At 31.1% G+C, this 22,704-nt stretch overlaps 1 protein-coding gene and 1 long non-coding RNA gene across 2 annotated transcripts; both read left to right on the forward strand.

Moving 5' to 3' along the window:
• Positions 1-885: 885 nt before the first annotated feature.
• On the forward strand, positions 886-3,362 carry LOC108322929 (uncharacterized). Its single transcript, XR_001831628.2, has 3 exons — positions 886-1,050; positions 1,202-1,274; positions 3,148-3,362. It is a non-coding gene; the product is annotated as an uncharacterized LOC108322929 (long non-coding RNA).
• A 13,640-nt stretch (positions 3,363-17,002) lies between these two features.
• On the forward strand, positions 17,003-22,020 carry LOC108322956 (endoglucanase 6). The gene is made up of 9 exons (XM_017555271.2): positions 17,003-17,406; positions 17,514-17,726; positions 17,895-18,095; positions 19,658-19,747; positions 19,938-20,102; positions 20,191-20,475; positions 20,566-20,914; positions 21,002-21,073; positions 21,203-22,020. The coding sequence occupies exons 1-9, from the start codon at positions 17,212-17,214 to the stop codon at positions 21,499-21,501; spliced, it is 1,869 nt and encodes a 622-aa protein (XP_017410760.2). The 5' UTR covers positions 17,003-17,211; the 3' UTR covers positions 21,502-22,020.
• Positions 22,021-22,704: the final 684 nt, after the last annotated feature.

Here is a 22,704-nt window from a genome sequence, read left to right on the forward strand (position 1 = left end):
AGCAAAGATTCTGATTTGGGTGCTGTGCCCAACAGTAATTAAGTTACTTAATTTCTATGAAGCACCATCGTTCACACTTGCGTCCTAATCTTCTACATTGTACTTAGTAAAAGTCAAACAAAAAATCTCCCATGGCTTTCTGCATGAAAACTCAACTTCAGTCTTTATTTTATTGAGATCAGCTGCATCTAAGTTTTATTTACCATTCTTCGTTTTGTGGAAACAATGTGTGAGAATTAAAAAAAAAAGATTCTAATGCATTGATCAAACTGGAGAAATTAAAATAATTCTTCAACTAACTTGAGATTAGTTTTTTCTTCTTATATATCAAAATTGTTTGAGCCAACATATGTATGTTGTGTTGATGTATTAAATACATATATATGGCTAATTTGAGTAAAATTAATTAATAATTTAGTTCCTCTAGACGATGACACCATGTGAATTAATCCATATAAGTGATGTTTTACTTACTGAATAGTTTCTCCAAACAAAATATCATTTTAATTTTTTATATAATTTTCCCTGATGAAAAAATAATTATTTTCATTGTGTTCTTTTTTAATTATGCTAATCTTCAACGAACTCCCAAATTACCTAAAATTAGTGTGGAGATGGATGGGAAAAATCAAATCGAATTAAAAATAATTAGATTGGAATTACATGTAAATTTATACTTAGAAACACAGTTTAAATGTTTATAGATACCAAATTTAAATAGTTTTATTGAATTTTAAATTTAAATTCATATTTAAAAAAATTGTTTGAAAGTCAGTTTGATATTGTAAGGGCTGTAAATTTATAAAAAGGGTCATTGGGCCCTATGTGGGGCAGCTGGCCTATCTCTCTAAGTCAATCTGACCTTAGGAAAGAGCTTAGCAGATTCTAATTTTCTGAGCTTCTCTCTCTAAAAATTTCAAGCCCTAACTCTCTCTGCCTTCTCTCTAAATTTCCAGCTCTTTCAACCTTTCAATCTTGAGTTGGAGGGTGCTCAGACGTTCATCTCACCGAAGGCTTCCATTTGAATCCATCGCATTTTCGATTGGACCGGTGAGTTAACTTTTCCCTTCTCTGTCTCCATTCTCAAACCTAGAACATGCAATGCTACTGGTTGTATGTTACTAGGAGGTTTTGTTTATAATTTTTGTTTGTTAAATCAAGCTCTAAGAGCTGTTACTGTCACCACCTTGGTGGTTTGTAGGGTTTGGTTGAGTTCTCATTTGGTGAAACACCGTAAAGGAGCGTTCCTGTGAGCTTGGTAGTTCGACTCTGAGGTAAGGGGAGCTAGTTATTTTTGTTTGAAATTAATTTATGAGATATATGCATGTTGAATCCTGAACTGGTGTGCTCTTGTGAAACTGTTTTATGACTTTTATTATATTGGGTGTCATAACTGAAACTGTGAAATTGTGCATGTTGTGATGTGATGAATTTAATCTGTTTTGAATGGGTTTGTTGGCTGAAATTGATCTTGTTGGAAGGTCTGGAGTAAGGGTTCTGTAATAGCATGTATATGGGTATTAAATAGATGTACAGGTACTGTTTCAGGTTGCTGTGAGAGGAAGTGTAAATATTAAAATTAGGCAGTTCAAATTTAGAGCATAAGAGAACAGGGTAGATAATTTAAATAAATTAATTGTTAATTGTTGAGAGCCTTTCTTTGTTGGTAGGACAGAGGAACCTTAAAAACCTGAGTTGGCACATCCCTGATCATAGAGCAGCCCTGGCCTGGTCCAGTCAGTTGTGACTAGTCATATGTGCTGGCGTCGAAGGTGAGTTTGATGCGTTCAGACATCTGGGTCCTCTCCGGTGACCAATTTGGGTAAAGAAAGATTTCTACTAGGATGAAAATAAAGGTCCTTTTGGAGGGAGTGAGGTAGTGAATTTGAGAGTTAGGGGTTCTGGGTATAATTAGGCTATTGGGGCAGTCTTAGCAAGTGGATTGTGACTTGTTTGAGTCACCAAATTGGTCAGAATAGGTACAAAGTGTTAGAATTGGGTTTGGGGTCCTCTAGTTATTGAGTTTGATGTTTTGGATTAGAAATTGAGTTGGTTTAGTACATCTAATTCCTATCCAAATTACCAATGCAATACTTTACTTTCATCTATAAACATGTTTCATATCAATATTAGTGTTACAGATTTTAAATTGTTCATTTGAATATGTCTAAGATGCACCAAAACCAGAAAAATCACGTTGCTGTCAAAAACTGATAAGAATAATCGATTATCTCACTTGATAATCGATTATTTTAGTCAGAGAGTTGTATCATCTTCAAAGCTCTCGCAAATAATCGATTATCACATATGATAATCGATTATTGTCGTCGGAAAATCATCCAGGACAGTTTTGGGTGGTTTTCGGGGTTCCGGATATCATTTTTGGACGTTCTTTAGGTCGTTTTAGGGGTTTTGGGCCTTTCCGAAACTGTTGGTGATGGTTTCAAAGTTATTTTCCTTGTCTAAGTATGATTTTACGGGGGTTTGTACTGTTTAGTGGTTCTCTTGGGACTGTTATTGTCTGGTAATGTGTATTGGATTGATTAATGTTGTTTGCTTGGCAGAGTGTCATGTATGTTTATACATTTGGATTGTTTGATGTGGGTTGCTTAACAGATTATTGTGTACGTGTATGTATGATGATGTAAATGAATATGAAGAGGACGTCTCAGGGAGAGATGACTGAAAGTGATGTGTGGGGTGATGATGTTGTTCTGTATAACTGTATGGAGCTTTGAACTAGTATGTCTATCCCTACACTCGAAGCACTGTTCATACTCAGATAGAGGAGAGCAGTGTAAGTGGTGAGAGTAGAGGGAGGTCCTCATCTATAGTCTTAGAGTTTAGACATAGACAGATTGGGGGATTTACCTTGCATAGTGTTGGGGAGTGTCAGCTGAACTACGCAAGTGCAAAGACGACCAATAGTTCGACAGTTATACTAATCCGGATGAGTCGCGTGAGTGTTTGAGTCATGGTTTAAAGTGTTATGTATTAACTGTTTTATATGTACTAAGCATGATGATTATTAATTGATTGAACAGTATGATTATTGCCTGTTTATCTAGCTCACCCTTGCTTCTGTGTTGTGTGCTGCTTGTGTATGTTTTTTTTCTTTGCGATGATCATCCACTTGGATGGGAGCAGATGTTGTTGAGGAAATACCTCTGGAGCAAGAGCTGGAGGAGAATGATGCTGCTGCACAGTCTACTTAGGATTTAGATATTTAAACCTTTGGATATTAAATACTCTAAACTGTCTAAGTATAAAACTCTGTATTATATTTTGGATGACTGTAATTCCGTATTTAATTGCAAGTCATACTCTAACTGTTCCCTTTGTTGGGAATGTTGACTCCTAAATTATATGATGTGGTTACTATATTTTGGGATGTTACAGATATCAATTTTAAATTGTTTTTTTATGATCAATTTTAAATTCAAAATAGTTTAAAATTATTATTTTGAACAAAATTAGAATAAAAATATGTTGAAATCTTCCACATTTACTCAAATGTGCAATTAATTAATAATCTAAAAAACAAATCAATTTTAAATATCTATTACAGTAAAAAATGATTTAATATATGGTACAATGCTTGGTACAAATCCTATAATGTTAATATATATGTTACTTCCTAATGAGGTAAATGATATATTGCTTAAAAGGTTAGAGTGAAAAGATATTAATTACATATTTTAGTATAAAAATGTACAAATAAATATAAAATTAACACGTGTATTTACTATAAATATCAAGGTAATTTTAGTTTGATTAACCTAACAACTTAAATATAATATAAACGGATTCATTTTACTTTTTAAATATAATATAACTTACCCAACTATCGTGCTATCAATAACTTCTTCATAAAATACACTTTTAGTATAATGGTATATTATCTTGATAGGCCAGATTATATAAAAAATGTTAAAAACAATTAACAAATATCAAATAATTTTAGTATTTTTATTTAATGTAATCCATCAAGTATTAGGAACTTTAATATATTTCAAATTTAGAAATAAAAGAAAATAATGGAAAGGTGTAGAATATTTTTAGAATAAAAGAAAATAGTGGAGAGGTGCAGAAGCACTTGGGATGGTGCAGGAGCAACACCCATACAATAATCATACTTTGTTTGAAGCCCAAATGTTGCTCTTCTATCTTCTCTGGGTCAGTCCAAGTCCATTAAAATCTATACATATTACACTGGTTTCTGGCTTGGGCTTGGCCCATTTTAGAAGAAGCTCATTTCCTCAGTTAGGCTCCATTCCCAAAATATCTCTCTGAATTATTTTGAAATATATTAAAAGTTGAAAAGATTATTCTGATGTAGAAGATGTAACATTAATGATGATATTTAAACAGAAACATGGAGCATGGGAGAAGATATGAGAGGGGACGACGGAGCACGTGCACAGCCAGGAAGTGAGGTCGCATGAGAACCCAAACATCACGTGGTGGGTCCCACTCCACATTGGAAGAATGCACGAGCACTCACATGATTGGGCCACGATTATCATGTCCCCTCAAATCGCGGCCACCGAATCACCGTTGATCGCGATCACACTCGCCTCCATCAGCCCCACCCTTTTAACGTTAATTGCGGATAACGGACGGCTACGATTTCCCAACAAAACCTACATCACCACACATTCTTATCGCATTTTATATTCTGTCTTACAATCTAATCATCGTTTTAACCTCTCTTTCTACACATAATTCATTATCATAATTACTAATTAATGAGGGATTAAGAAACAGTTTAAAACAACTGTTAGATTGTTTCATCTTTTTTTATAATATAATTTATACGGCTCATTAATTAACGATGTTATTTAATAAACGGGATTTCTAATAAAAAAATAAAACAAAAACCATTAAAAATGTGTATTTAAAAATCCCCTTTACCTAGGACCACGTCCAAATTGCGATGATAATGAACTCAGCAAAATGAGTGAACGTGAAATCCCCTTTAAAACGTGGTTTTTGTTTTGGTGGCACGACGTGGGGGTTGTTTGATTCTCTATATTTAAGGCATACTTAGTTTTGTTTTAGGTGTTTGGGTTAGATTTTGCCACATGATGGAAAGGGAATTATGTTAGGTTTGGAACTTTTGGTTTTGTGAGCAGTATCATGTTAATTTTGATTGTGCTTTTGTTGTTTTGTGATGAATTACATGTTTTATTCACCTCGTTCATGGATTCATGGCTTGCGGAGTGTTTATTATGTATTTCATCAGTGGCTAGGTTCGTTGATGATGAGATATGTTACAGGCACAGGTGATTGCACAGGTGATGAGATATTTATCATATTTTTAATAATTATTTTATATTTTTCAATATGCATATATAACGCATCGTATCCTATTATTTTTAAAATAAACATATTAATATATTATATACATGTCCTATTTGATAAACATTGTAGATCGAAATGAAAGTAAAATCATAAATATATAATTATCAATTGATTAAATGATTCATTCTTTATATTTTTCTTCTCATGTTTTATCTTTGATAAAATCATTTAAGATTTAATACTATATGTCTATATTTGTACTAATTTTTTCCATTCTATTTTTTTTCTTCTTAATATGATCCCTATACCTTTTTTTAAATGACTTGATATAGTTATTTATGTTAGATGAATTTTAACCTACCTAAGAGATGATCAATTTATAACATGTGTGTTATTGTACAATTCATAAAAATCACATGACTAAAAAATAAATATAGAACAAGCATTAAATCATCACTGCAAATATAAGAATTAGAAATGTTATTAGATCAACTATGCTGAGATTATAATAGTGGGCAATGTAAGTGTGTATCCTACTCTCATTCTCGAAGTAAAATGTTATATTCATTCTCTTATTTAACTTGTAAAATTTCCATCGATAAAATAGGTAAACTTGTATTGCATTCATCTCATATCCAACTAATATAAAAAAAAAATGTATCATTTTTATTCATATTAAGAAAAAAAAGCTTATAATTGCATTTATATTTTCCTTTTTACTTTTTTTTAAATATTAATTATGGTAAAATATATATTATATTATCAAGTATTAAATGTGAAAAAGATATAATTACATTTTCTTGATACTCAAATATCAATAAATAAATCATAATTGCATAAATATTAAATAAGAGTAACAAATAATAATTATATAAAAGTTAAATTATTTATTTAATCCCAAATTTTGTAAGAATAGTTTAGTTCTTTTTTACTTGTATCAGATAAGTTTTTTTTTATATATAAATTAATGTAATTAGATCATTTTAATGGTGTTAAAGACATATAACGTGTCACTTCGTATTTTTTATTTTATTTTTCTTAATATTTATTTAAACAGATTATATTTATTTAAATAAAAATGCTCATACTAAGTGTCATTACTTTTTTATCATTTTATATTATATTTTGTTTTTTGTGAAAGTATTTAACTACCAACAATATAAAACATAAGATGGGCCTGATTGGGTTTTTTTATGAGTGTAAAAGTGGTAGTAGCAAGTTGACGAGAGTTTACAAAAATGGAGGTTGATTGCATAAAAGAGAAGAAGATGGAGCCAAAAGTTGGATTAGGGTTAGTGGGGGACCTATGGACGTTAAGATTTTCGTGTCGGCTTTTGCAGATTCACTTTTCCAACTACAATCATTTTTTCCATTATTCCATTCCTTTTAATCATTTTTTTATTTAATTTCTTAAATTTCATTTTTTTCTCATCAAACAAATAAAAATATACTTTTACATGTCTAAATTTCTTACATGATATTAGTTTTTTTTTCTTTTATCTTCCATTACTTTTATTTCTCTAAAAATATAAAAATATATTATTTTATTTTTGTAATATGTGTTAGATGAATATAAATATATGTTATGTTATCATTATTCCAAACTAAACCCTAATACTTCATGCTTCAAATGTTATGTCAAAATCTCAGTATCACATTGGTTATTTCAAATTCTAAAATTGCTCATCTATCTTGAATATGCTGATTACAACGTCTTCGTTCTTCGAGACATCTATAAATTTCAGCTCTTCTTTAAAACGTTCAATCTATATCCACTGGTAAAACTATAATGTAAATACTTACATTTTAAATATATGTTTTTTACTTAAATTAATTAAACTAACTAAATTGTCAATAAAAACTTCTCTATTATGTCAAATAATAAAGATGGGTCCGTATAATTTTTTAAAAATGAATAGAATGTTTGTGTAATTTACTCTTATTATTATGTTAAATATATTACATATCATATTTTTTAAAAAGTCATTAAACATGCGGATATATATAAAAAACGAACTCATAGAATAATAGAATGATAAATGCGTCCATTTTAAGTATTTTGTAGATTTATCATACATAAGTTTTAATGTTTTATTAATTTGATCAAGATATATGTTGGGTTATTGGTTTTGCGAGAAAAAGATATTTGATTAGTTAAATTATAGAATTGTATAAAATATTCTATAATCATTAAAAAATCATATATTATATTCTCAAAATATTGGTCGGACTGACTTGGCTTTCTTTTAAATCAATGCATATACTCTTTGTTTATACATTTTCCTTCGTAGAGACACTCGTCTTACAATATTTTACTCCAAAAACTAAAGAAATTTACAAATCAAAATTAAATTATGGAAATTCTAATTATAATATTTTATACAACTATAAAATCTACAGTTTAACTAATCAAATATTTTTATATAACCAATAACTCATCGGTTCCTTAAATCGAACTTCAAGTAAGAAAAATATCATAATATATACATAGTATGTTGCAATAATTAGTGGTATATATAAGAAAGTAGGTTAAGTTCTTTAAAGCTTATATTTTTTGAAAAGATTAATTTATTTGATATAATTTTTGAGTAATATTAGTTAACATCTAACAAATTTCAATTTTTTTCTTCTTTGAAGTAAAAGAAAATTCAATTTTTTTCTTCTAGTACTTTTATTACTTTTAATTTAAAAAAAAAAAGCATTTACTGAGCGGGAAAAAATTGTATTTAAATTAAGAGATCTACTAAACATGCACTAACATTTACTAACAACAGTACAAAATCAAAGGTCCCCGCCCAAATTAATAATTCACTCAGCTAATTTGTTTCATCCTCTTTTTCCAAAGTGGGTTTTGCTTTGACGTCTGTTTGATTCTCTCCATTAAGTTATGAGATTTTCTTTCTTTTTAAATCACTCATGATATTATTATAATTTTTTTTTCACAATTTTAAATTTCAAAATAACGTGTGATATTGGTTTTCAAAGATTCGTACCCACCACAAACACTTTTCTAAATGTTACTGCTATACATCTCAGAATTGCTTTTATTTATATTTTTTACTATATATAATTAATTTTTGTCCCTTATTTTTCCACACATTTTAAAATATATATTATGCATAAATAGAAGGGAAAAAAAACTATGATCCGGTTTTGTGTTGAAAAATGACATATTATTACTTAATTAATTGGCATGCACGTTCAACCAAGTTCTACCATTAAGGTAATAATCATAAACATAATCATACTAATAAACAAATTAAGAAACGACAGAGCAACTTATCATCACTAACAATAATGGAGGGAACATTATTCACGTAACTGGTCAGTATTCAGACCCAAAAAATAATAATACAATAAAACCAAATTCCTTTTAATTTAAGACACGTATGCAATTTTATTTTATGTGCCCCAAACAGACAAAAATTGAAATTTATTTACCAGGAATGTGTTACCCAAAATATAACTTTTTCAATTAAATAAAATTTAAAAAAAAAAATATATACATTTAATTAGTTTATTAATTGTAAATAATTATCTGAAAAATCCTAATATTCTATTTTTTTCTTTTGGACGTAGAACATTTGTATGTACACCCAGTATATACTTTCTATGTCTATTTTACTGGTAATCAAAATAAAAATCTGTACAAGAGAAAATATGTGATCCTATAAATGGGCATGTTTGATTATTCCTGTGGGAGAAAATTAGTCAAGTGAACAATATTTACCTAATCATTTTAGTTTATTTCATAGGACAAAAGTATATTTTTTTAATATGTACTAAAGACAGTAATGTATCTACCAACTTAATTTACAAATAATTTATTATATAATTATTATGGAGAGAATCTAGTTTAATTGAGTTGATTAAATACAATGTAGAGCTGTGTTTAAATAAATCAAACTATACTTTTATTTTTATTTCTTTTATGTATTGAAGACAAAATGCCCTTATAAACAAATATCTGCCAACTTAATTTTACAAACGATCTATGATTTAGTTAACAGATTACAAAACTATCCATAAACATAATTATTTACGAATTTAGTAAGAAAAATGTTATCAATATTTATCAGGTGTTTTATGATCGGTTGAAATTTATTGAAAAAATTATAATAAAAAAATGAATAAAGTCAACTTATGTAAGTGTAAAAAAGACTGTACATTTATTATTTCTAGTGCATTTAGTTTAAGACGTATTCTTAATATTATCTTTTAAACGTTTTGGTGCTGAGATATATTGGAAATTTCAGAATTATTGATTTCAATCCTCATTTAACCTGTTTTTCACTTGTAATTTTGAATTAACTATAACCGAACAATTGGTAAAAAAATAAAATAAAATACTTACTAGCTCCCCGAATATATGAAGCATCACCAATTTAGTCTTTAAAGAAAAAAATATATAATTTGGTCTTGAATGTGTAAATAATATGATAATCATATAATGTTAAACAATTTAGAAAACTAAATGTTACCTAAACCTTTAATTTTAGAGATCAATTCGATACTAAATAAATGAATATTTTATCATTTACTTATAATATTTAATGACTAAATAATCTTTTTTTTACATATATTTAGAGACCAAATCAAATGTTTGTTTCTAATTTTTCAATAATTTAATTAACAACATCTCATATGGAAGAACGCAATTAACTATATATATATATATATATATATATATATATATATATATATATATATATATATATATATATATATATATAAAATAATAATAATAATAATCCTTCTCATTTGAAATTTATTAGAAATAGGTTTCAAAATACTAACATTCATTGAAAGGGTTTAATAAAAACGCTCTTTCATGTACTCGAACCTTGAAAGGAATAAACGGTATATCAAACACTTTTAAAAAATAAACCGTATATCAAACACTTAATCAAGAGGCATTATTATGGACCAAATATACCTTATAATTTTATTATTATATATAAAGCTTAATTAGTAATTTAATATTTATCTTTTTCATTTACTTGTTTTTATATTATTTTTTTCATTAATTGAATTTTAATATATTTTTAATAAAGTTAATTTGATCTTTTTCGTTAAATTAATATCAATGATGTTTAAAAAAATATTATGCTGTCAAAATTTTAAAATATAATGTGTTATAGGATTTGTAAATATCACGTATTAAAATTTAGAAAATATACGTTATAAACAAAATGAGTTTCAAGATTGAAAATAATTTAAAATTTGATTAACAACAATTTTCAAATGTTAATGTAAATTTAAGTTAAAAATGAAATTAAGTTTTTTTTTTATATAATTAGAGACCAAGTCTTTAAGGAAAAACAGGAATTCAATTAACTAAAATAAAACAATACAAAGAGTAAAACCAATAAAAACCTAAATATAAAAACTAAAGTAAAATATTTATACAGTGTATTTTTTAAACGTCATTTTGGTATTTTACGTAAAGTTTAAATATTAAAGAAACTGTCCAAGTAACTTTCAAGATTACAGGAATTATTTATGTAATAAAAAAATATATTCTGTTCTGGTATGGGTCAAATTACCTAAGTTCTGCACAATTTTCTACAGACGTCTTGGTGCTCCGATGTCAAAGTTAGTAATAGTCTGATTGGTAAGTTAAGCGCGATAATAAATGCGTAATTAATGAACCTGTCTACTTCTTACTTTTGACTGTATTTATAGTTTTGGTCGTGGGCTTTCAATTAGCAAAACCTTAATCACGGCTCAATCCACAGTCCAAACATCCTTAATCTTTCGAAAACTCAGTTGTCTCGACCGTCCAGTCTTGATGTTTATCGGGTACTGTTCGTCGAAGCCGTCCGAAGCCACCAATACATATTCGATTTTTATTATATACACGAGTTTATTGAATTAGTGTCAACTGCAAGTAAGACTAGTATTTAGTCTAAAAATTCTTTTAAAAATTCTAATAAAAAGTAATAAGCTTTAAATACATTGTATTAATGTAGAAAATAGAGATATTTTATAGGATAAAATAGAATTTTTTTTAAATGTGTGGGGAGATTGATATGGAAGGTTACTTCATTGTTTGGAAGGTAAGAGGATAAATGGGCCCCTTGTCCCTATAAAACCTCCAAACTTCTATCACTATTGTCTTCGTATCGATTTTAGATCTTCTTGGACCCCTCTTAATTTTTTTTTTTAATTTACTACTTTTATATAAATTTATTTTATTATATTATTTATATAGTTATTCTTTTCTCTTACTATTTCAGTTTGATTTTGTTTTTATTTTAAACTATTTGGCAATGTCTTGATTAGTACATAAATAAATGTAATAGCGGTAAATATATAGTCATAAGGGTGCGGTTAGTTAATCATTTATGAAATAAAGATATTTTAGTGAAACTATAACTATTTGTGATGGAAATTGATGTTACGAATTAGTTGCTGAAAATAAGATAGATATAATAATTGTGATGGTAGTTTATAAATGCTGAAAAAGTTGTTTGTTCCCACACTTTAACCTCATTCAACCTTATATTGCACGCCTCACAGCCTAAACTTAATGCTTTCTTTTGCTTACGCTTTTCGTCTTCCAACTTAATACACAATAATTAATCATTAAGTTAATTCATCCACTCTTACTTCACTCTTAACAAATTTAATACATACGTATTTCTTATTGTCATTTTTATTATATGAGTTTATGTGATTGGATTTGAATGTTACAAATAAGTTTTAAAACATTAATCATAATATTTGTTCTTATAAAAACACTAAAATTGACAATTGTGATAGCACGTGGTTATTCTTTCACCTTTCATTTATTTATCACAATCTAATTTTTTTAGTTTACATTATTGAACAAGTAAGAAAATTAAAAAAATATATATAATAATTCGTGAACCTTAAAAATAATTTGACTTTTTTTAATGATTAATTGTTTTTTTTAAGTGGTTAAAAAATTCATTTTAAATTTAACTCGTACAAAATCAACTTATAAAATAAAATTTGCATCAAATTATATATTTTAAACTAGTCTTATCACTAGTTAATATAAAATTTTCAACACATTTTTATTTCTCGTTTATATATCTCAAGTGTGAGACTAGACATTAATAAGTAATTCAATAACAGCTGAAACAATATGTTAAACAAAAAAACAAGTTTTTCAGTAACAGATAATACAATAGGTCGAGTAAATGACAAATTTAATTATAATAAATTTTAACTTATGATTATGATACTATATTAAAAAGTAGATTTTAAATCTAATTTATTTCTACAAAATTAGTTTATAAAATAAAGTTTGTATATCTATTTATATACTTTAAATTATTGTTAATTTTTACTTAACGTGAAACTTTCTAACACAAGTGATTTTACGTAGGTAAAAGTAGTTTCTATACATGATACTTCCACTTTTCACCTATATATGTAGATGCACCTACTCTTCCATAAACTCCTAAGCTTTGCATGCTCTGTTATTATCTGAAACTTTAAAGAAAACAAGAAGAAGCCAAATGCTCTGTTTTGCACCACATTTTCCCCTGCACTTGCCAACTAATCCCTCGTCATTACCGATTGATATAGTTTTCAACTTAAAAGCTACAACTACTACAAGGCCACGATTCAGTGCACGTTGATTCAAAAGTTTTAGTTATGGTGCATAAAATTGTAGTTCATGTTATCAATCTGTCAACAACATAGAAAATTCTGGCTAGCTTCCATTATAAGTTCATATACATCACGGAAACAATATTAATACGGAAAATGGAATCCTAAAATTTGTTAATCTGTCACTCTTGTTTAGACATCGTGCACGTGTCACACTATTACTATGTAAGTGTGTTCGAAAACATGTTACAATAAATAAATGTAAATCTCTCATGAAATTAATAGTTACTTTTGCATTGAGTTGGAGAAGCTCTAATCTTAATGTTCAAGAATTACACACATAAGTTTTGAAGAACTCAATCAAGGACATTTTTGGATGATTGACCTAAAGCCTACAAGGGTATAACAAAACATCAGCAATAAACTACGAATTTAGTTAGCAAAATCAAAATTTACTTTGAAAGGAATTTCAACAGAAATTTGTATAAGAAGTGCAATGTTAACGCGTTATATTGGCCAAATAGACAACCTAGGCTTTTTCCACCTAGATATTTTGACTTTTGATGACCTCTAATTTCTGTAAGATCCCAATACAGAAGAAGTCAGTGTAAAACAGTTTGGGTACGTGGAAGGCAGCTATATTTAAAAGAAAAGGAAAAAGAAAAAGAAATATTTTTGGTCTCGTATTGTGCAAAGGCAAGTGCCAAAATATCCAAAAGGTGACCTAACGCACTAAACAAAAGGCAAAGAATGAAATACTCTAAGCCTTAATTTGGGGACACAATGTTAGGGTATGAACCAGCAGTGAATTTTCAACCATCAAAAGAAGGAAGAATCTCTTCATGCGGTTCACGAACTCGACGAGTACTATGTATGAACACTTCAACGTGCAGCCACGTAAAAATCAAACGTAAATCCTTGTTTGGTAAGGTTACTTTAGATGGAGAAGAACCAAGTAACAAAAGTAAGTGATTATGTTATGATTCTCAAAACCAGTTGAATGATAACTTGATTGGAAAAGGTAGTTAGTTGTACGGAACAAACAGTAATTGCGCGATCTTTCACACTCAACTAACTGTTATAATACAATGTGTGAAATTATTTCTCTTAGTCACATTATTAGTTTTTAATTTTTCTTTCAAGAATTATGAAAAGTAATTTTGGAAAAAAATATAAAAAATGAAATCCCGATGAAACAGCATGGTCTTACCTGTTGCCTTGGACAACGGGCACTCAGCGGTGGGAAGTGGCTCTGCTCAGTCATTCCGGAAACTTGCCTCTTTGACTTACCTGACGTGTCCTGATCCTCTTTCTTATGTTAATTCAAACTTTTTAAAAAAAAGTAATAACAAATAAAAAATAGGAGTGAGGAAAAAGGTTAGAGAGAGAGAATGAGTGTGTGAAAGAGAGATTTTATATCATTTTCGGCGGAGGCCGTTGATTGCGGTTGGGAATAAAGCGCTCTGACATTGGGCCAACGCTCTTTTTTTGTTCTGTTTTGACCACAACACTTTCTTTCTCCATTTCTTTTTTAAATCAAATTACTACTACCAACTTCGGTTAACTTCTTCGGATTTCAAAAGAATTTCAAATATCAAAGTATGCATTTATCAAGAAAAGCAATCTCAGTAGTGCCTACTGATTCACCTCATCTTATGTTATGACGATAAAGTAAGTTTAAAGTAAATTATTCTTTTAAACTCAATTTGATTTGACAGAAAATCCATTTTGTAGATATTTATGTAACTTGAAAATTCTTAAAACAAACCCACCTATAATTTGGAACATCTGACACAGCTGCCCATTAAATCTGTTTAAATCCCAGTTCTCTGTTTCTTCATCGTTGTAAATTATTCGTAATATTGGATGAGAGTTTTATAAATAAAATATACTATACATTTTACCGAATATAGTAACAGAAAAAAGGAGATGATGTTACTCGTGTGGAACATAATTATCGTTGTTTTTTAGGCTGTGTTAACTTGGGATACTGTCGGTGGGAAGTTCAGATACGAAAAATAAATGGCCATAAGTGTGGATTGTCGGGTTGTCGGGCATCCGAATCCGGGGTACAGGGCTCCTCTGCCACGAGAAACCGTATGAACAACCGATGAAGCTTCTTCATCGTTGCGTTGCTTCTCAATAATTTCCTTTTCACAGTTGGTTTCGGTTGTACTGCTTCAACTTTTGTTGTTAGTTGCTATGCTATGCAAGAACCTATTCCATGTGACTCAACTCTCGCATTAACTCTACGTCTCACTCTCTTTCTCCACACACATTGTCATATTTCGATTCTCAATGCAACCACGTTTTTTTTTCAAAATGTAATGTGAGATTATTGAAATTAATTATCTATGATGCTCCTCTCTCAAACCATGCACAAAGAATTTGTTTTTATTTTCTTTTCTTTGGGAGTTTATGTAATATATTAGTGAGGGAAGAAACAATTAAGAAAATGAGTAATGAATAATTAAATGGTACTACGACACGTAAATTACGGAAGTGTTGTTTTTCCACGCATGGAAGAAGGAACAATCAAATGGAAAAGAACATGGGGTTTCCATTGAAACCAAACTTAATAACGCTGGGAAATGGAAATCATTACCAGTCAAACATTGTTGAAACTTTTGCAGTAACTAAACCAATGCCCACCCACCACGTAACTCTTGGCTCATGTGCTCTTTCTGTGACCATTCACCATAACATAACTTATTCACAGATGTTACCATTAAAGTATTTGAGAAGGATTTGGAAAATTTGACTACTAAATTATATGCAAAATTTTATGTACAAAACAAATCTTCACGAGGACAAGTGTACTCTAAACCTTTATTTCTAGTTGAACTTACTATACGGTTTATAATGGAATGCGCCTATTGAAGATTTTATTTATGACAGGGTTAAGAATAGTTTCATGGCAGATTTCCGTGGTAAACTTACACGTGTTGACATGGTTTAATATAAGTGGTTGTATTTTGTACCAACACATGTTTGGTTGGTCGGATTCAAAAATGTCTCAATTGCTAGGTTATATTGGCAAGTATTATTATTGTGTACTATGAGTCATGGTGTGAACATGTGATATGACTTTGAATTAGGCTTCCTCTAATCACTCTAAATTTTTCGCCATAAAACATTTCTTTTGACTGTTTCATTGTTGCTTGCCAGCGTTCTAATCGCACAACATTTTCTATAAATGTTTAAATAATTTGACTAGAAAGTTGTCTTAAATTAGAAAAACTCTATAAGAAAAAAAATGCCAGAGTCACAATTAATCACACACCGTTATAGCCCAATCTAACAATCTCCCTCAGTAAGTCAAACCATGATGTCTTTTGTGAAGTTACATTCGTTAGCATGTTTTCTTATATTAGAGAGGTTGTATTTTCTACCTAGAAACAAAATGAAGAATTACTACTAATTTTTTTTGGAGGTTGAAAATGCGGTGTCAACTGCTTCGTTAAAAGCAAGTATTATTGTGTGTACTTTGATGCCTGTGTGGGTGTGAATATGCGATGTGACTTTGAATATGGCCACCTTCCTTCAATCACTCTAATATTTTCCCATAAGACACTTTCTTTTAATTAAAATGTTTAATTGTAATCAATACTTTAATAGCACAACTGATACTCAGTTGTTTTTCAAAATTTTACCCAACTTTTTATTTTTAAAACATTATATTATATTTTTTTCATATGTATAATTTAGGTAGAAATGTTCTTAAAATTTGTAAAACATGTAACATATTCTTTTAGTGTATAAAACGACATTAGAACTTTTATCTTTCATACAAATAGAGTCACTGATAACGAGGAATAACTGATACCAGGTCACATTTAACACGTACCCATTCTCACTTGTAAATGAAATGGTTTTTTATTTTTTGTCCATATTTTATGGCAGTAATTTCATTTGAAGCAGATACTTTTAAACCTCACCGACCTCCATCCTGTGAGGCCACATGCCATTGTCCCATTCTCATTTCTCATCACATCAAGGAGCTTCTGCATTGCAATTTGCAGCCACTTTAAAATCCAAAAAACAGAATAAAAATAATACCTTTATACCAAATAGTAACTAAATTACATCTTTTTTTTTATTGAAACACTGTCAATTTCTGGGTTCTTGATACCTTCCTTTTTTCTCTCCTCCATAATATATAGCCCCTGCACCTCCCCACTTTTCAATCCCCCAACTCCCTCTCCCTCTCTCTCTACTTGAAACTTCTTTCTTTTCCCAAGGATTCCCTCCTAACTTGGTGGGATTATCCGAAGTTTCAGCTGCTTCCACTCACCCACATTGTCATTTCCTTTTCACTCCCATATGGAGAAGCTTATCTGCATGTTCCTTTTCCTTCTTCTTCTGGTCCCTCCTTTTACTTCTGCTGGCCATGACTATGGTCAAGCTCTCAGCAAGAGCCTTCTCTTCTTTGAAGCTCAGAGATCTGGCTACCTTCCCCACAACCAGAGAGTCTCATGGAGAGCGCATTCTGGTTTGCAAGATGGCAAAGCTAGTGGGGTAATTTCAAAACATACAAAACTTAATCAGTTTTATCTTGGTTTTCAGTTTTTCTTTGGAAAGTTCTGGTTTTTATTGTTTCTGGAACTGTTGCGGTGAAATTGCAGGTGGATCTAGTTGGAGGGTACTACGATGCAGGGGACAATGTGAAGTTCGGATTACCCATGGCGTTCACCGTTACGATGATGTCGTGGAGCATAATTGAATACGGCAAACAAATGGCTGCAAGCGGTGAGCTTGGCCACGCCATGGAAGCAGTTAAGTGGGGAACGGACTACTTCATCAAAGCACACCCTCAGGCCAATGTTCTTTATGGAGAGGTATTATTTTTTATTAATTTAATCAATAAGGTTATTTTTTTTATTTTTAAAGTTCTTTATTAGAGTTGAATTTTAATGTTACATCAAGGAATAATTGATTTACCATGACATCTTTTTCATGAGATTATAATTAAAAAAATGTTGGTGTTATGGCTTTTTGACGATTAGGTGGGAGACGGAAACACTGACCATTACTGCTGGCAAAGGCCAGAGGACATGACAACCGACCGTCACGCTTACAAGATCGATCCAAGCAATCCCGGGTCGGATCTCGCCGGAGAAACCGCGGCCGCTATGGCCGCTGCATCCATTGTTTTCCGACACTCTAACCCTGTTTATTCTCACGAACTTCTAACTCACGCCTATCAGGTAAACACTCGATCAACTAAATTTTATTTATTTATTTTTATTTAGTTATTGCATTGAAGTGTAAAGGCAGCGAAAGGGTGAAAACGTAGTGAGCATGAGTTGTTGTTGAGAACAGCACTGTCAGTGAAGTGAAGCGGTTGGAGTTAATAGGCAGTTACACTTTTATGAGCTTTTGTCAGAGTCGTTATTGCGACCAAGTTGGGCCGCGTAGGTTACGGTTGCATTTGCACCAAAAAGTTACTAACATTAAATCACAACATTGTCCCTTTATTTTTCTAATAACTCTACATAGTAACTAAATCAACTAAAGCATGGTATATCAAAAATATTTTTTCTTTTGAATTATTTTATTTTATGACTTTATGTACCGACACTATTTATTTTTTGTTTGACGAAAATATAAATATTGTTTTAATCTCACATAAAAAAATATATTTATTTTGTTGGAATGCATTACCTAATTCTTGTGCTATAAAAAAGAATGGAATGAATATAGTATCTAGAATTTGTGTCCCATGAAAAATGCTTTTTGTACACTTGTTAATTTTTTTTCCCACCGCTTTTTCTTTGGTTACCTTTAATGAGCAAATATGTTCACCGCAATTTCTTTTTTCTTATAATAATTAAAGAAGTGTGAACGGAATATTTTAGGAGAAAAGTAAAATTTGTTTACAGATGAGTTCACCTACTGATCCTTTCAATACATTCTCATTTTATAGATAATATTTTTATTTTATTTGTTTTTTTTTACTGTACTGAGAATTAATACTAAAGATTGTGGTCCAAAAATAAATTTGGTTGTTATGTTTAAATGGGAAGATGGAGAAGAAAGAAGAGTGGGGTGGTCTCTGATGGGTCGGCGAAGGGACAGTCTTACCCATGTGTTGTGTAGCCCCTTGGAGGATCCTAACCTTCCTTCAAAATGCTTTCACATCACACATAAATCAAACTTCGTTATTGCCATTATACCCTCTCACGTGGCCATACTGTCGGTGCTATATTTGGCACAAATAACACTTTGGTACTTGTTTGGTGTGTATTTACTTTACCACCACTCTTATGGGGTCTTAAAATAAAAATAAATAAATCTCTATGTGTACTGGTTTTTTAAACTGGTACTGGTTATATCCTATCGATATTTTCTCCTACCTTATACTTTACTCTTTCACCAACTTCTGGATTCCGTTTCTGTTTGCTGTCACTGTTCTTGATAGGTGAAAAACATGTTGCATTTAATTATTCATTTATTAGAGTTCGACTGATGAAGAGAGAAAGATGCTTCTGATATTCTGGTCTTAATAAGGCTCTTAAGTAAAAACAAATATACTATTTGGGTCAGATCTGGATCTGATGACCCCTCTGGTATCTGTTATTTTAGTTGCATCTAATAAATAAGGATAACCAATAGGTTGATTTAATAAATGTTTCACCAACTTAGCTAAGATTAATTAATTAATTCATTGAATGAGAACAGTGAAAGTGAATCCACTTTACTCCCTTCCATCCATTTCCACCAGGACCTGCTCAACTGATTCTCCTTGGCTTTGTTCTGTTCATTTCAGTTGTTCGATTTTGCTGACAAATACAGAGGCAAATATGACAGCAGCATTACAGTTGCCCAGAAGTATTACAGATCAATCAGTGGCTACAATGTATGTTTATCAGTTTTGATTATGTTCTCTTCTCTGTATTAAATATGAACAAATTTAAAATTTTTCCCTTTTTAAAAAGTAACATGAACGTGAAATTATTGGCTTGAATTAGAATTAATATAAACAAGCAATGGTAAATAGGAGCAAACAAATGTAATTGTTGATTGAGTTTTGGTCATTGTGGTTGCAGGATGAATTGCTCTGGGCTGCTGCTTGGTTGTATCAAGCATCTAACAATCAGTATTACTTGGATTACCTTGGAAGAAATGGTGATTCCATGGGTGGAACTGGTTGGACCATGACTGAATTTGGTTGGGATGTTAAGTATGCCGGGGTTCAGACATTGGTTGCCAAGGTACAAACACATTCTTAGCTTCTTTTTTTGCTTATTTTATCAAATATTGGCAGCTAGCTAAGAATCTTTCGTTGTTATTTCCTTGCAGTTCTTGTTGCAGGGAAAAGCTGGTCATCATGCTCCAGTTTTCGAGAGATATCAGCAGAAGGCCGAATCTTTCATGTGTTCGTGCCTTGGAAAGGGTTCTCGCAATGTTCAGAAGACTCCTGGTGGCCTCATTTTCCGCCAGAGATGGAACAACATGCAGTTTGTCACAAGTGCCTCGTTTTTAGCCACTGTCTATTCTGACTACCTTGCTTCATCTGGTAGGAACTTGAGATGTAATTCAGGCAATGTTGCCCCTGCTGAACTTCTCTCCCTTGCAAAGTCTCAGGTAATTCAACCTCCTGCATTCCATTTTGTAGTTCGTGTACTAGAAAGTAAGTTTCAGTGGGAACTAAAACTTGACATGCTTAATCTTCAGGTGGACTACCTTCTTGGAAACAACCCAAGAGCAACTAGTTACATGGTGGGCTATGGAAACAACTTTCCACAAAGGGTTCATCACCGAGGTTCATCCATTGTTTCGATCAAGGTTAACCCTTCATTTGTCAGCTGCCGGGGAGGTTATGATACTTGGTTTAGCAGCAAAAGGAGTGACCCCAACCTACTCACTGGTGCTCTTGTTGGTGGACCTGATGCGTATGATGACTTTGCTGATGAAAGAGATAACTATGAGCAGACAGAGCCAGCAACCTATAACAACGCTCCTCTCATCGGTATTCTAGCACGTCTGAATGGAGGTCATGGTGGCTATAACCAGCTTCTTCCAGGTATTGCCACCATTAATCTTGCTGTATGCCTTTTTCTGTTAACACTCTTTGATAATGTTGTAATCGGCTTTGATATCTTCCTTGCAGTTGTTCCCGCTACTAAACCTGTTGTTATCAATCCTCGACCATCCCCCAATACCAAGACAACTCCATCTCCAGGTACTGTTTGTCTAGTCACTTCACTAATTCACTTGCACAATGTATATTGCTTAATTAACCGACAAGTACTAGAAACTAAAAGGGTATGTATATGTTGAGATCGACATCTAACGGGAATTTCTTTTTCAGCTTCATGGTCAGGCCCAATTTCTATTGAACAGAAAATGACCACCTCATGGGTTGCCAATGGAAAAACTTATTACAGATACTCAACAGTGGTGACAAACAAATCTAACAAGAGTCTCAATTCTCTCAATCTTTCGATCTCCAAGCTTTATGGTCCAATCTGGGGTCTCACAAAGTCTGGTGATTCCTACACATTCCCATCATGGCTCAGCTCACTAGCTGCAGGCAAAAGCCTTGAATTTGTCTACATCCATTCAACTTCTCCAGCAGATGTCTCTGTGGCTAACTACGTGTTGGCCTGAGAGGTTTGACTTTGCTTTGAAGTGAAATGAGAACAGTTTACTGCTTTGTTGTGTAAGACTGTGTAGCCATACAAATGTGCAGTGAGGAGAGGGTGTTTACGTTTTTACTTTTCTATTTTGGTGTCAAATCTTCTTCTTCTCTTGTGTATTTTGCATTTCAGTAGGTTAGATCAAAGTAGGTAGATTATATAAGATGGAAGGACCGGAGCAGAAAGGAGTGAAGAGACAAAAGGGCAGAGCTCATCCTCTTTCTCTCCGCTTTACAACTTATATACAGTGAGTGATACAAGACAGACAACGAAACAGGGTTGTTGAGAAGTTTAAAAAAAAATGAACTTCTCAATATTTGAGAGAAGAGTCATCACTTGTATTTTTCAACAGCTTTGGATGTCTTTTCTGTGTTTGATGTTGTAAGCTTTGCAGCATTTTGTACTCTCTACAAACAAACAGTTTGTGCTATATATATATTATTATGTCCTTGTGCTATAAAATTATAACTAGCATATTTGGCTATTTCAAGCTTGTGATTTTTAATTGAATGGTCGAAAACTAACAAATACTGTTTTGTGTGATTCTAAATTTTAACTGTATATTATACTCAGCAATGTTAATGTCAGTGTCACGTTCAAAGCCCTCAAAATGAGCGGCCAAGAAGAATTTTTCGGAGTGAACAATAGTAGTCACTCACATCTTATCTAATATACTAAAAAGGAGACAAATCGAAACTTCAAATTACAAGAACAGTTGAAAACCAATTTGTAACATATAATGACTATAACAGAACTTGGGGATTTAACAGAAAACATGTCCGAAGTTTCATTAACTAGGAAGCTTCTTCTGTTCTCGGAAGATGCTCTGATCTGAAGCAAATGTGACAGACCATCTTTTATTGTAAGTCCATGTGAGCTTCAGAGACAAACACAGGAGATAACAGCTAAGCTGGTGTGTAATACGTAAAATGAAACAATCATAAAATTAGTAATGAAATGATTGAAATCTGAAAAATGTTTATTTAGTTCGTTAACGACACGAAAAGGGAAAACACATGAATATTTACATATGACATGTACTTGCCAGTGAATTTAAAGGGAATAGTTAATTTGTCTTTTTGAATTAAGAATTTCGTCTATATTTATTATTAAAATTTTGAAAAAAGTGATCTCTACACTGGATTTTAATTGAAGGCAATAGTTAATTTTTTTT

The sequence above is a fragment of the Vigna angularis genome, chromosome 1, assembly GCF_016808095.1.
Source record: "Vigna angularis cultivar LongXiaoDou No.4 chromosome 1, ASM1680809v1, whole genome shotgun sequence".
Classification (NCBI taxonomy): domain Eukaryota; kingdom Viridiplantae; phylum Streptophyta; class Magnoliopsida; order Fabales; family Fabaceae; genus Vigna; species Vigna angularis.

Bases quoted from the DNA above. Each gene is read 5' to 3' on its own strand.
- LOC108322956 (XM_017555271.2), top strand. From the start codon at position 17,212: ATGGAGAAGCTTATCTGCATGTTCCTTTTCCTTCTTCTTCTGGTCCCT. The intron at 17,727-17,894 runs GTATTATTTTTT...TTTGACGATTAG, and splicing joins CCAATGTTCTTTATGGAGAG to GTGGGAGACGGAAACACTGA. The intron at 19,748-19,937 runs GTATGTTTATCA...TTGTGGTTGCAG, and splicing joins GATCAATCAGTGGCTACAAT to GATGAATTGCTCTGGGCTGC.